Source organism: Choloepus didactylus, chromosome 3, assembly GCF_015220235.1.
Source record: "Choloepus didactylus isolate mChoDid1 chromosome 3, mChoDid1.pri, whole genome shotgun sequence".
Lineage (NCBI taxonomy): Eukaryota > Metazoa > Chordata > Mammalia > Pilosa > Megalonychidae > Choloepus > Choloepus didactylus.
In genome coordinates this window covers 123,766,579-123,782,325 of record NC_051309.1, presented here as the reverse complement: position 1 = coordinate 123,782,325, position 15,747 = coordinate 123,766,579, and the positions used below count along the sequence as shown (strand labels likewise).

At 37.1% G+C, this 15,747-nt stretch overlaps 1 protein-coding gene across 27 annotated transcripts in view; it reads right to left on the bottom strand.

The window, feature by feature from the left end:
- The window catches only part of ANK2 (ankyrin 2), a 739,617-nt gene that overhangs the window by 33,871 nt on the left and 689,999 nt on the right, over positions 1-15,747 (bottom strand). For all 27 annotated transcript variants that reach the window (XM_037830495.1, XM_037830497.1, XM_037830494.1 and 24 more), the window contains 4 exons: positions 14,677-14,773; positions 11,657-11,885; positions 10,777-10,902; positions 1,607-1,729 (listed from right to left, as the gene is read on the bottom strand). In XM_037830495.1, coding sequence (XP_037686423.1) covers positions 1,607-1,729; positions 10,777-10,902; positions 11,657-11,885; positions 14,677-14,773 — 575 coding nt within the window. The remainder of the gene's footprint in view (positions 1-1,606; positions 1,730-10,776; positions 10,903-11,656; positions 11,886-14,676; positions 14,774-15,747) is intronic.

Genomic DNA, 15,747 nt, shown 5'->3' with positions numbered 1-15,747 from the left:
AAAGTTTGACATTTAATGGATTCTATGGCATCTATGCTATAGAAACGGAGATAATGGTATCCATTCATCACAGATATTGATTGAAAATGTTAATAGTTACAAATAAGCATACGGTGAAAACAGTTTCAACATAGAGGCAATGGTTCTAAATTCACAAGCCTATCTGAAATGTACAATGTTTGGCATTTTTTCCTTTTTGTTTGAGTTACTAAATGGAAAACAGCCTGGACCACCATGGTTTTAATAACTGTGCCTGACACGTTTGACAGTAATAACATGTAGTGACACACTAAATTCTTTCTTTTATAGCTCATAGAAAGCTCACTGAGATCAGAGACAAATCTCATTTGTCTTTGTATATCACCCAGGTGCCTCGCCCACAGCAGGACAGCTTGTTTGTGGTTTTTAATTGAATTCTGCCTCTTGCAAGTCACTATTGACCAGTATTATAAACTCCAAAGTACATTCAGCACCATAGGAGCACGATTAGATTTTGCTCAGTTGGGTCGGCATATCTATTGTTATATTCTAATTCTTGGAAGTATATTTTTGTTTATACATAATTTTTCATTTCATTTTTATCATTTGATAAGAATTTTCTATGTCAATCATGATGTTAACAGTCTTATTCTCTATATGATCTCTATAAGAAGAATTAAGTAAAATATACAATTTGAAAACTGTGGAGGATAAAAAGGAATATAGGAAATTTTTTTGTTTAGTAGAATCAAGATTTATGGATTTTAAATATATCCCTACTTCCCCTCCAGATCTTATCTACTACCACTCATCCCCCCACCGCTTCCTCCAATACACACACAGACAACCTGCTGAAACCCCCATGGGAACCTTCTATTAAAAAGGGATATTTTAAGATAATAATAATAGCAATAATAATAATAAAGTTATCAATAACATTTATTTCATTCAGTCCTGTTTGATTTGATCATAATAATCAAGGAATTCTGTAATGGGGAGAGGTGATAGTGATAGGTTAACTTTGGGTCAGGATTTATTGAACTTCACCTTTTCAATAAAGTTTGAAATCTACTCCTTGTAACTCAGACGTCTTTTATATACTAATCCTGTTAAAACAGATGAAAAATTAACTTGATACTCCTAAAATATTATAGGTTATAAGATGAACAGTAATTTTTTTAGCAGCATGATAAAATATGAGGATGCTCTGAATGTAATAATATATAACCCACCTCTGACTTGGTAGTAAGCAAAAGCTAACAGACTCAATAATATTTTGGTAGAGACAAATGCACTAGAATGGTCTCAGGAGTGCACATAAAAACAATAATGAAGAGAAAGCCAATTACTTCATTAAAAAATATTCCAAATAAGTAAAATCTTATACCCAAACTTCCCTCTTCTGTATATGGTATGTATGTACAGAAACTTTTCCTTCAAATTTCATTTAATACAAATAAAGATGGAGGCCACTTTTTCCTTACTTATAGGGCAAATCATACATATAACAGAGAACAAAAGGATGGTAATATGTTGTAGCATTCAATGTTTTCACTTTATTTTAAAGAAACTCATGCAATTCAAATCCTGCATTGCCTGAATTTCTCTACAGCAGATTTTACAATACCTTTGTATAAATTGGCAGGGTGATGTTTAAGTTGCAAATAGCTTGATGCACCAAGCCTCTTGTGGATTTTGGCTCCTTCATAAATGATAGTCGTCCGCAAGGTTCCTGAGTTGTATCACGTACCTTGAACAAGAAAGACATGCTTGCTTCATCCATGTTTGATATACACCATTTATTTTAGCTAGATGATGCTCAAAATAGGGGAAAATAAAATTTATTTGTATATGCTAAGGAAGGATTCATAAGCAATACTTTTTTTCCTTTTCCTAATATAATTTGTAATAAATTTTGCACTTCGACAATACCAAATATTAGCTTAATTATATAGCTGTCTGTGTTAAATGACTCCATTACCCCTCAGTAGTTATTGCTTAATGTGTGAATTGTGAGAACTTATTGTTATTTAGGCAAAACAGCTGAACTCAGTAGAGACTTTGGTAAAATGTAATAAAAGAGGTTTGCACGTGCTTTGAAAAATCATAAGGGATTAAAATAATAAAAGAAGCCATTGTTGATGGGCAGTTTGGGAATTAGTGGTTTGAAGTAGAACTAGTAAAACTGTGATGGAGAGCAGATTCTACCTGGTGAGGAATAAAATTTATGACCTCTATATTAGTGAAATAAATTGTAATAGGACAGACAATGAGAGGCTGGAAAAACAAAGCAGAACAGAATTATACTGTTTCCCTTTTATTTCAAGAATCTCACATTCATACAGTTCTGGTTCTCTTTAGTATTAGAGTTCAGAATGAAACTTGTGTACATCACTGCCAAACCCATAATTTGGATTAAAATAGGAAGAGACAACAAATTCAAGATGCTTTGAAGTGTCTCCATAAATGTTTGTTGAATGAATTTACAAAAGTACATTAAGTCGAAAAATACTACTGTTGAAGATGGCAGACTGGTGAGCTGTATGTTTTAGTTACTCCTCCAGGAAAGTAGGTAGAAAGCCAGGAACTGCGTGGACTGGACACCACAGAGCAATCTGAGTTTGGGCATACTTCATACAACACTCATGAAAACGTGGAACTGCTGAGATCAGTGAAATCTGTAAGTTTTTGCAGCCAGGGGACCCGCGCCCCTCCCTGCCAGGCTCAGTCCCGGGGGAGGAGGGGCTGTCAGCTCCGGGAAGGAGAAGGGAGAACTGCAGTGGCAGCCCTTATCGGAAACTCATTCTACTGATTCAAACTCCAACCATAGATAGACTGAGACCAGACACCAGAGAATCTGAGAGCAGCCAGCCCAACAGAGAGGAGACAGGCATAGAAAAAAAAAAACAACACAAAAAACTCCAAAATAAAAGCGGAGGATTTTTGGAGTTCTGGTGAACACAGAAAGGGGAAGAGCCCTGAGGCGCATATGCAAATCCTGAAGAAAAGCTGATCTCTCTGCCCTGTGGACCTTTCCTTAATGGCCCTGGTTGCTTTGTCTCTTAGCATTTCAATAACCCATTAGATCTCTGAGGAGGGCCCGTTTTTTTTGTTGTTGTTGTTGTTTTTTTAATCCTTTTTTCTTTTTCTAAAACAATTACTCTAAGAAGCCCAATACAGAAAGCCTCAAAGACTTGCTATATGGGCAGGTCAAGTCAAGAGCAGAACTAGGAGAGCTCTGAGACAAAACGCAATAATCCAGTGGCTGAGAAAATTCACTAAACACCACAACTTCCCAAGAAAAAGGGGGTATCCGCTCACAGCCATCATCCTGGTGGACAGGAAACACTCCTGCCCATCGCCAGCCCCATAGCCCAGAGCTGCCCCAGACAACCCAGTGTGACGGAAGTGCTTCAAATAACAGGCACACACCACAAAACTGGGCGTGGATATTAGCCTTCCCTGCAACCTCAGCTGATTGTCCCAGAGTTGGGAAGGTAGAGCAGTGTGAATTAACAAAGCCCCATTCAGCCATCATTTCAGCAGACTGGGAGCCTCCCTACACAGCCCAGCAGCCCAGAACTGCCCTGGGGGGATGGCACTCACCTGTGACATAGCACAGTCATCCCTCAACAGAGGACCCAGGGTGCACGGCCTGGAAGAGGGGCCCACTTGCAAGTCTCAGGAGCCATACGCCAATACCAAGGACTTGTGGGTCAGTGGCAGACACAAACTGTGGCAGGACTGAACTGAAGGATTAGACTATTGCAGCAGCTTTAAAACTCTAGGATCACCAGGGAGATTTGATTGTTAGAGCCACCCCCCCCCTCCCTGACTGCCCAGAAACACGCCCCATACACAGGGCAGGCAACGCCAACTACACACGCAAGCTTGGTACACCAATTGGACCCCACAAGACTCACTCCCCCACTCACCAAAAAGGCTAAGCAGGGGAGAACTGGCTTGTGGAGAACAGGTGGCTCGTGGACGCCACCTGCTGGTTAGTTAGAGAAAGTGTACTCCACGAAGCTGTAGATCTGATAAATTAGAGATAAGGACTTCAATTGGTCTACAAATCCTAAAAGAACCCTATCAAGTTCAGCAAATGCCACGAGGCCAAAAACAACAGAAAATTATAAAGCATATGAAAAAACCAGACGATATGGATAACCCAAGCCCAAGCACCCAAATCAAAAGACCAGAAGAGACACAGCACCTAGAGCAGCTACTCAAAGAACTAAAGATGAACAATGAGACCATAGTATGGGGGACAAAGGAAATCAAGAAGACCCTAGAAGAGCATAAAGAAGACATTGCAAGACTAAATAAAAAAATGGATGATCTTATGGAAATTAAAGAAACTGTTGACCAAATTAAAAAGATTCTGGACACTCATAGTACAAGACTAGAGGAAGTTGAACAATGAATCAGTGACCTCGAAGATGACAGAATGGAAAATGAAAGCATAAAAGAAAGAATGGGGAAAAAAATTGAAAAAATCGAAATGGACCTCAGGGATATGATAGATAACATGAAACGTCCAAATATAAGACTCATTGGTGTCCCAGAAGGGGAAGAAAAGGGTAAAGGTCTAGGAAGAGTATTCAAAGAAATTGTTGGGGAAAACTTTCCAAATCTTCTAAACAACATAAATACACAAATCATAAATGCTCAGCGAACTCCAAATAGAATAAATCCAAATAAACCCACTCCGAGACATATACTGATCACACTGTTAAACACAGAAGAGAAGGAGCAAGTTCTGAAAGCAGCAAGAGAAAAGCAATTCACCACATACAAAGGAAACAGCATAAGACTAAGTAGTGACTACTTAGCAGCCACCATGGAGGCGAGAAGGCAGTGGCACGATATATTTAAAATTCTGAGTGAGAAAAATTTCCAGCCAAGAATACTTTATCCAGCAAAGCTCTCCTTCAAATTTGAGGGAGAGCTTAAATTTTTCACAGACAAAGAAATGCTGAGAGAATTTGCTAACAAGAGACCTGCCCTACTGGAGATACTCAAGGGAGCCCTACAGACAGAGAAAGAAAGAAAGGACAGAGAGACTTGGAGAAAGGTTCAGTACTAAAGAGATTCGGTATGGGTACAATAAAGGATATTAATAGACAGAGGGGAAAAATATGACAAACATAAACCAAAGGATAAGATGGCTGATTCAAGAAATGCCTTTACGGTTATAACGTTGAATGTAAATGGATTAAACTCCCCAATTAAAAGATATAGATTCGCAGAATGGATCAAAAAAAATGAACCATCAATATGTTGCATGCAAGAGACTCATCTTAGACACAGGGACACAAAGAAACTGAAAGTGAAAGGATGGAAAAAAATATTTCATGCAAGCTACAGCCAAAAGAAACCAGGTGTAGCAATATTAATCTCAGATAAAATAGACTTCAAATGCAGGGATGTTTTGAGAGACAAAGAAGGCCACTACGTACTAATAAAAGGAGCAATTCAGCAAGAAGAAATAACAATCGTAAATGTCTATGCACCCAATCAAGGTGCCACAAAATACATGAGAGAAACACTGGCAAAACTAAAGGAAGCAATTGATGTTTCCACAATAATTGTGGGAGACTTCAACACATCACTCTCTCCTATAGATAGATCAACCAGACAGAAGACCAATAAGGAAACTGAAAACCTAAACAATCTGATAAATGAATTAGATTTAACACACATATACAGGACATTACACCCCAAATCACCAGGATACACATACTTTTCTAGTGCTCATGGAACTTTCTCCAGAATAGATCATATGCTGGGACATAAAACAAGCCTCAATAAATTTAAAAAGATTGAAATTATTCAAAGCACATTCTCTGACCACAATGGAATACAATTAGAAGTCAATAACCATCAGAGACTTAGAAAATTCACAAATACCTGGAGGTTAAACAACACACTCCTAAACAATCAGTGGGTTAAAGAAGAAATAGCAAGAGAAATTGCTAAATATATAGAGACGAATGAAAATGAGAACACAACATACCAAAACCTATGGGATGCAGGAAAAGCAGTGCTAAGGGGGAAATTAATAGCACTAAACACATATATTAAAAAGGAAGAAAGAGCCAAAATCAAAGAACTAATGGATCAACTGAAGAAGCTAGAAAATGAACAGCAAACCAATCCTAAACCAAGTACAAGAAAAGAAATAACAAGGATTAAAGCAGAAATAACTGACATAGAGAAGAAAAAAACAATAGAGAGGATAAATATCACCAAAAGTTGGTTCTTTGAGAAGATCAACAAGATTGACAAGCCCCTAGCTAGACTGACAAAATCAAAAAGAGAGAAGACCCATATAAACAAAATAATGAATGAAAAAGGTGACATAACTGCAGATCCTGAAGAAATTTAAAAAATTATAAGAGGATACTATGAACAACTGTATGGCAACAAACTGGATAATGTAGAGGAAATGGAAAATTTCCTGGAAACATATGAACAACCTAGACTGACCAGAGAAGAAATAGAAGACCTCAACCAACCCATCACAAGCAAAGAGATCCAATCAGTCATCAAAAATCTTCCCACAAATAAATGCCCAGGGCCAGATGGCTTCACAGGGAAATTCTACCAAACTTCCAGAAAGAACTGACACCAATCTTACTCAAACTCTTTCAAAACATTGAAGAAAATGGAACACTACCTAACTCATTTTATGAAGCTAACATCAATCTAATACCAAAACCAGGCAAAGATGCTACAAGAAAGGAAAACTACCGGCCAATCTCCCTAATGAATATAGATGCAAAAATCCTCAACAAAATACTTGCAAATCGAATCCAAAGACACATTAAAAAAATCATACACCATGACCAAGTGGGGTTTATTCCAGTCATGCAAGGATGGTTCAACATAAGAAAATCAATCAATGTATTAACAACACATTAACAAGTCAAAAGGGAAAAATCAATTGATCATCTCAATAGATGCTGAAAAAGCATTTGACAAAATCCAACATCCCTTTTTGATAAAAACACTTCAAAAGGTAGGAATTGAAGGAAACTTCCTCAACATGATAAAGAGCATATATGAAAAACCCACAGCCAGCATAGTACTCAATGGTGAGAGACTGAAAGCCTTCCCTCTAAGATCAGGAACAAGACAAGGATGCCCGCTATCACCACTGTTGTTCAACATTGTGCTGGAAGTGCTAGCCAGGGCAATCCGGCAAGACAAAGAAATAAAAGGCATCCAAATTGGAAAAGAAGAAGTAAAACTGTCATTGTTTGCAGATGATATGATCTTATATCTAGAAAACCCTGAGAAATCGACGATATAGCTACTAGAGCTAATAAACAAATTTAGCAAAGTAGCGGGATACAAGGTTAATGCACATAAGTCAGTAATGTTTCTATATGCTAGAAATGAACAAACTGAAGAGACACTCAAGAAAAAGATACCATTTTCAATAGCAACTAAAAAAATCAAGTACCTAGGAATAAACTTAACCAAAGATGTAAAAGACCTATACAAAGAAAACTACATAACTCTACTAAAAGAAATAGAAGGGGACCTTAAAAGATGGAAAAATATTCCATGTTCATGGATAGGAGACTAAATGTCATTAAGATGTCAATTCTACCCAAAGTCATCTACAGATTCAATGCAATCCCAATCAAAATTCCAACAACCTACTTTGCAGACTTGGAAAAGCTAGTTATCAAATTTATTTGGAAAGGGAAGATGCCTCGAATTGCTAAAGACACTCTAAAAAAGAAAAACGAAGTGGGAGGACTTACACTCCCTGACTTTGAAGCTTATTATAAAGCCACAGTTGCCAAAACAGCATGGTACTGGCACAAAGACAGACATATAGATCAATGGAATCGAATTGAGAATTTGGAGACAGACCCTCAGATCTATGGCCGACTGATCTTTGATAAGGCCCCCAAAGTCACTGAACTGAGTCATAATGGTCTTTTCAACAAATGGGGCTGGGAGACTTGGATAACCATATCCAAAAGAATGAAAGAGGGCCCCTACCTCACCCTCTACACAAAAATTAACTCAAAATGGACCAAAGATCTCAATATAAAAGAAAGTACCCTAAAACTCCTAGAAGATAATGTAGGAAAACATCTTGAAGACCTTGTATTAGGCGGCCACTTCCTAGACTTTACACCCAAAGCACAAGCAACAAAAGAGAAAATAGATAAATGGGAACTCCTCAAGCTTAGAAGTTTCTGCACCTCAAAGGAATTTCTCAAAAAGGTAAAGAGGCAGCCAACTCAATGGGAAAAAATTTTTGGAAACCATGTATCTGACAAAAGACTGATATCTTGCATATATAAAGAAATCCCACAACTCAATGACAATAGTACAGTCGGCCCAATTATAAAATGGGCAAAAGATATGAAAAGACAGTTCTCTGAAGAGGAAATACAAATGGCCAAGAAACACATGAAAAAATGTCCAGCTTCACTAGCTATTAGAGAGATGCAAATTAAGACCACAATGAGATACCATCTAACACTGGTTAGAATGGCTGCCATTAAACAAACAGGAAACTACAAATGCTGGAGGGGATGTGGAGAAATTGGAACTCTTATTCACTGTTGGTGGGACTGTATAATGGTTCAGCCACTCTGGAAGTCAGTCTGGCAGTTCCTTAGAAAACTACATATAGAGTTACCATTCGATCCAGCGATTGCACTTCTCGGTATATACCCGGAAGATCGGAAAGCAGTGACACGAACAGATATCTGCACGCAAATGTTCATAGCAGCATTATTCACAATTGCCAAAAGATGGAAACAACCCAAATGTCCTTCAACAGATGAGTGGATAAATAAAATGTGGTATATACACACGATGGAATACTACGCGGCAGTAAGAAGGAACGATCTCGTGAAACATATGACAACATGGATGAACCTTGAGGACATAATGCTGAGCGAAATAAGCCAGGCACAAAAAGAGAAATATTATATGCTACCACTAATGTGAACTTTGAAAAATGTAAAACAAATGGCTTATAATGTAGAATGTAGGGGAACTAGCAATAGAGAGCAATTAAGGAAGGGGGAACAATAATCCAAGAAGAACAGATAAGCTATTTAACATTCTGGGGATGCCCAGGAATGACTATTGTCTGTTAATTTCTGATGGATATAGTAGGAGCAAGTTCACAGAAATGTTGCTATATTAGGTAACTTTCTTGGGGTAAAGTAGGAACATGTTGGAAGTTAAGCAGTTATCTTAGGTTAGTTGTCTTTTTCTTACTCCCTTGTTATGGTCTCTTTGAAATGTTCTTTTGTTGTACGTTTGTTTTCTTTTTAACTTTTTTTTCATACAGTTGATTTAAAAAAAAAAGGGAAAGTTAAAAAAAAAAAAAAAAAAAAAGATGTAGTGCCCCCTTGAGGAGCCTGTGGAGAATGCAGGGGTATTCGCCTACCCCACCTCCATGGTTGCTAACATGACCACAGACATAGGGAACTGGTGGTTTGATGGGTTGGGCCCTCTACCACAGGTTTTACCCTTGGGAAGACGGTTGCTGCAAAGGAGAGGCTAGGCCTCCCTATGGTTGTGCCTAAGAGCCTCCTCCCGAATGCCTCTTTGTTGCTCAGATGTGGCCCTGTCTCTCTAGCTAAGCCAACTTGAAAGGTGAAATCACTGCCCTCCCCCCTACGTGGGATCAGACACCCAGGGGAGTGAATCTCCCTGGCAACGTGGAATATGACTCCCGGGGAGGAATGTAGACCTGGCATCGTGGGACGGAGAACATCTTCTTGACCAAAAGGGGGATGTGAAAGGAAATGAAATAAGTTTCAGTGGCAGAGAGAATCCAAAAGGAGCCGAGAGGTCACTCTGGTGGGCACTCTTACGCACACTTTAGACAACCCTTTTTAGGTTCTAAAGAATTGGGGTAGCTGGTGGTGGATACCTGAAACTATCAAACTACAACCCAGAACCCATGAATCTCGAAGACAGTTGTATAAAAATGTAGCTTATGAGGGGTGACAAGGGGATTGGGAAAGCCATAAGGACCACACTCCACTTTGTCTAGTTTATGGATGGATGAGTAGAAAAATAGGGGAAGGAAACAACAGACAAAGGTACCCAGTGTTCTTTTTTACTTCAATTGCTCTTTTTCACTCTAATTATTATTCTTGTTATTCTTGTGTGTGTGCTAATGAAGGTGTCAGGGATTGATTTGGGTGATGAATGTACAACTATGTAATGGTACTGTGAACAATCGAAAGTACGATTTGTTTTGTATGACTGTGTGGTATATGAATATATCTCAATAAAATGAAGATTAAAAAAATAAAAATAAAAATAAAATACTACTGTTAAGTATAAAAAAAAAAGTACATTAAGTCTATAATTCTATCTGGGATAATCTCTTATTTGCTCAAATGAGATCCTATGTCTTTTGAGAGATTTTACTACAAAAATTTATCACTTAGAACTCATTTGGTCTTCACACTTGTAAATTCACATATACTTTTGAAATTCAAATAGTAAGAAAATAGACTGCCCTTCAAATTTGGAAAAGAGTGCTCACTGTCTGTAGTTAATGAATTGGCTATTACTTGTCCTCCTCCAAGCCTTAAATATAACCTATAACTAAAAATTAAGATCAATTTTGAACTCTGAAAATAAAAATGGTTGATTTTGCAGGACTATACAATTTTAGAGATTTATTTTTAAATAAATTTCTGCAAATATTGAACAGCAAATGTTCTCTACCACTAAGAGAACCAAATACTTACTTGATCTCTAATACAATGCACACAAAATCCAGGTATTCATTACCTTGACAAAGAGCGGAAGTCTGTTTTCTTTGAAGGCAAAAAAACTGAATATGTGATGCTGGCCACTCTTGGTTAATGGCACCAGGTTGCCAAAACAATCAACATAGATGGGTTTTCCTTCCAATACCTGGGTGAAAACAGAGAAAAATGGCACAGAATTTAATAGCTACAAACATAACATTTACATAAATAAGAAGTAGTGATACCACTTTGGAACTTTAAAATACTTGAAATATGCCTACAATCATCCTTAAATTGTCAACTACCATTTTGTCATGAGTGTGGTAAAGCCTTTATCAGTAATCCCTCTGGTAATGGGAATCTTCAAGTGCATGGTGGCTTTTAATGTTTTCATTCTGACAATGTTATCATTTTAGATGTTATCTCATAAAACTAGTATACATCTAAATCCCAAATTCTAATTTCTCAGTGGGTCACGTGACATCATGATACATCAGATTACTACACTTCAAAATCCAAAGGTCTACTCTCAGGGAAAATTCTGAAATAAGACCAAGTAATGAAGAAAAGCCCTGGATACTACACTTTCACACTTTTTTACTTTCAAAAGATAATAACATCAAGGAAACCTGAATAAAACCTAAACTGCTACAGTCACTTGCCTTCTTTAACAATAACAATTTTTCCTAGAATAATCTTTAAAGGAATTCTTTTATCTCCTCACATACACTGAGACCCTCCATACAGGACAGGCTCAAACTGACTGAAAATGGCCGATTTGGGCACTTGACCTTCTAACTTATGAGATGTGAATTGGCCTTTCTTCTTTATGGCTCTATTTATTAAGTTCTATTTTAAATATAATCTGTTCATAAAAGTATAAGTAACAGAATTCAGTTGTTTCTTTTAAAATGCAGTACCTCCACATCTCTGCTTCTGGCCACCTCGGCAAAGTTTTCTTGCTGTTCAAGAGTCTTATCCACTTTATCATCGGTCATACAGAAACATCTCAACCTGGCTTCGATGGGGTCATGTGATTTGGCAAACACTACAAATTTGGCCATATAAGGTACACAGATAATCTCTCTATACACTTGTGATGCGAAGGTAACGGATTCTTGGATCTGCCGGCAATCTATCAGCCAGAACCTGTAAAATGAGAAATCAAGTCAAGTGTCTGAAGTTTTCATACTGTTTGAAAAAAATCAGTTCCCTCACTATAATCAAAGTAGGCATTAAATGTTTCTCAAAAAAAGAAGGAATAGAGTGGGAAGTAATGAGAGAAAGCAAAAGGAAAGGGAAGGAAGTATAGGGAGAATATAGGTAGGAAGGTAGATGGGAAGGAAGAAGGGAATTACGGAGAATGATAATCAGGCTTTTCAGATCAACTATTAAATATTATATTTACAGTGCTCTTCCTTGGAAACTCTTCTATGAGTATTCAATATTCTGAAATATTATCTTCAGTGTTTTAGAATCCTTTAGTGGTATAAGCTCAGTACTGGATACTATAACAATATAACAAATTTCTATTTTCCTTGATGTCCCCCTCCTATTCTTCATTTCTTTTCCTGAAACTCTTTCCAACTAAAGCTACCCAGCTTTCCTCATCTCACCGTTCCTTTCCAAGGAACTTTCCAGTCACCAAGGTTGGATCCACCAAATCACTAAAAAATTCTACTTCTGCTCCAGAACTTATTGCTAAATATAATTCACAGAAGAAATTATTGGCTCTGTGAGTAACATATGATTTATAACCTCAGCTAAGTCTGTGACTTAGCTTGGGAGCTTTTTACTCTGATATCATTTTACTCAGTACTGGAGTGAGTAACAATGCTAAACCTTTAGGACAGTCCTCAAGTTTCCACCCTCCCCTCAGGCGCTAATTACGACAAATTCACTGAGAAAGGAAGCCATCATATGAAATATTTATACATCTCCAAAGGTTTATTCCACCTGCTCTTGCTTTTAATCTTTTCCCACCATTGATTTCTCTCCTTCCCCTGACTCTTTTCCTACAGTCATTAACATTCCTGAGATTTCCCTATCCTCTCATTCTCTTTTCTTTAAGTTCCTTATCCATCTCTCTTTTTTTTCACTACCAAGGTTTTCAGGAAAAAAAAAAAAAATCCAACAGTCACCGCTTCCAATTCCATCTTGTGTTTTTTCTCAAGCCACTGAAGTCTGGCATTTGTCCCTTCTGTTCTACTGCAGCTACTCCCCTGGGAGTTGACTAATGACTTCCCACCTGCCAAATCAAATGGCCTCTTCTCAGTTCTTCAGTGGTGGCCCAGAGGAACTTAATCCATGCCCAATAACCCAGAAATGAAGACCACTTTCTCTGGTGTCCCACTATCCATTTTTTCCCCAAGTCTGGTCCATTCTACATGTCCTTTTATTAAGGAACATAGTGTCACGATCCTTTCAATGGCTTGAAACTTCAGCCAGAACTCCTATACCTCACATATCCATTTATTCCTAAAATGCTACTGAATCGAGTTCTAAATTTTCTAATGAACACAGATCCATAACTCTCCATTCCATTCTCACTGCCATAGCTTGGGTTCGTATCTTCTTTCACAATGTCTTTATCATCATTTCCTAACTAGGGTATAAGCACTAGGAATTCAGAGATTGTGTTCCTCTTGATCCTGATTATATCCTCCATGACTAGCATGGTTCCTGGTTCATGGCAGGTACTCAATAAATATTACCTCCCTCTTTCTATTGATTCAACTATCCTTAATTTATTTGCTATTTCTTCAATTGTCTGGGAGCTAAATTATTAGTGCCATAACATAATAACTCCTCACTCTTGATCTGTCCTCCAAGGCCTCTATAAACAGGGTTGTTGACCAACATTCCAGCATTATTTCTGAATTACAGACTGCATGGATTGTTCTTGATGTCTTGCAAACATACCTCTGCATTCTATCTCTGCATCTTTGATCAGTTACTCTCTTTTCCACTTTTACCTGCCCGTCAGTTCCTACATATTTCTCAAGTGTCACCTACTTTCATGCAACGTCTCTGACTATCCCAATGTGAATACACTCCTCTGAATTCTTTTAGTACCTCTGGTCTGAACCTCTCCCTCAGAACTTGTCCTTACTGACTGATGCATGATTGGCAGAACACACTGAAGTACAGAACTGTAGACTCAATAACTGAACCCTCTGGGTGGCTAGAATCACAAACATGTGCCCCCCCACCTAGCTATTGCTGTTTACCGTTATTTAACAATTCATGCCATTTCATCTTTTCTTTTACTCCCTGTACAAAAATTAAGCTTTAACCACTCCAAATTTCTGTTTTCTCATCTGTAAAATAGACATAATTCTTCTTGCCTTACTTAAATCACAAAGTTGTTCTAGTAACAAAATTAATTAAAAGTGAAAATGCTTAACTCTCCATTAAAGACCACGCAAATAGGAACTAATATTAATAAATTGAATGAATTTGTGCATTTGAAATGAAACTATATAGTTTCAGCTTTTTCAAGATGTGTAGGAGGTAAATGAGTACTATGCAAATGTGTTGGAATGCAGAAGAAACCCTGACATCTCCAAGCCATTTAAGCAATTCATGATGAGTTTTGTGTGTTTGTTATCACAGTGCTGGAAAAACTAGCCCAGGCTATTTTGTTGATAGCAGGGAATTCATCATGCCTAAGACTTCTGGAACTGGAAAAAGCAGCGGGTGTCTGTTAAAGCCAGAGTCAGAGTCAAAAAGTCAAAGCAGACAACCACTCACTCATTTTCCTTAGATTTCAGTTTGGTTGTACTTTGTTATTGTACTATTATTACTATATTTATTGGCTTGGCTAGTTTAAAATATGAGAGTAAATGCAGATCACATTTAAAATCAAACCAAAAAATTCATTTTTAAAGAATGTAAGAAACAAAACTATAGTGAGCTTTTCTGTGCTACATAACTGTACCTGGCAGACACATTGGTTGTAAAGGAAACACATTCATTGACAAACGTTAATGGCGTAGTTCCTGTAATATCTTCCCACTGAGCAGGGGTAGTTCCACCTGAAATAATATGATTGTTGAAAAAATTAGGCAAAACTCCAGAATCTGGATTGCAATATAAGATCTTTTTGGTTTTATTGTATTTATCAGCATATCCCCACCCATGACTGGAAATGACAAGTTGAAAACAAAATGGCCAAAATGATAAAAATGACACACTAAAAACAAAGAGCCAATACCACCTCTCAAGGAACTGCATTTAAGGCAGGTTTAAATTACTAGGCATTTCTATTCCCTGCCTGACATTCTGAAACTTTTATTTTAATTGCTAGGCCCTGAAGATAATTTTTAATTGTATACAGTTTATTATTTTAAAAGGTCCTTTGACCAACAAACTAACAGAATACTTCAGGTTAACATAATGAATAATATAAATATTCTTTTGCTTCTAAACTTTCTATTTTATGCAATTATTTTCTTAGAATATTTCTGTAAAATATTTTATAATTTTCATAAATTTATATGGAGTTCAATTTCAATTAACAATGGAAACCTGGCAAAAAAAAAAAAAATACTTGGAAAATATTTAGGGCTCTATAAATCCTGCAAGGTGAATGAATACACAAATCAATCCCGAAGGATAGCTTCTGAACATAGAAAAATCACCATTAGGCTGATGATGACTACCTGTCTTTCATTTCTGCTTAGAAATTAGATTGACATAGGTAAGGAAAAAATTGTTTTAAAGTGCTGCAGGAGGGAAATATATACATATATTCATATATATATATGAATAGAGTGAATAGTTTTCATCTATGCTAGTCACTCTATTCAGATATATACATACGAGATGAAAACTATTCACTCTAAAGTTTCTTAAAGGGAATGAGTTATGAAAGAGAGGTCATGGAAACTTACTTTGCTTAGGCCTTTAAAATGTATTGTTTAGCAAAGCCATGTAATATAGCATAGCAAAACACACACACACATACACACACAAATTTAGGTCTAGCATTTAAAAAAAAGTTAATGAA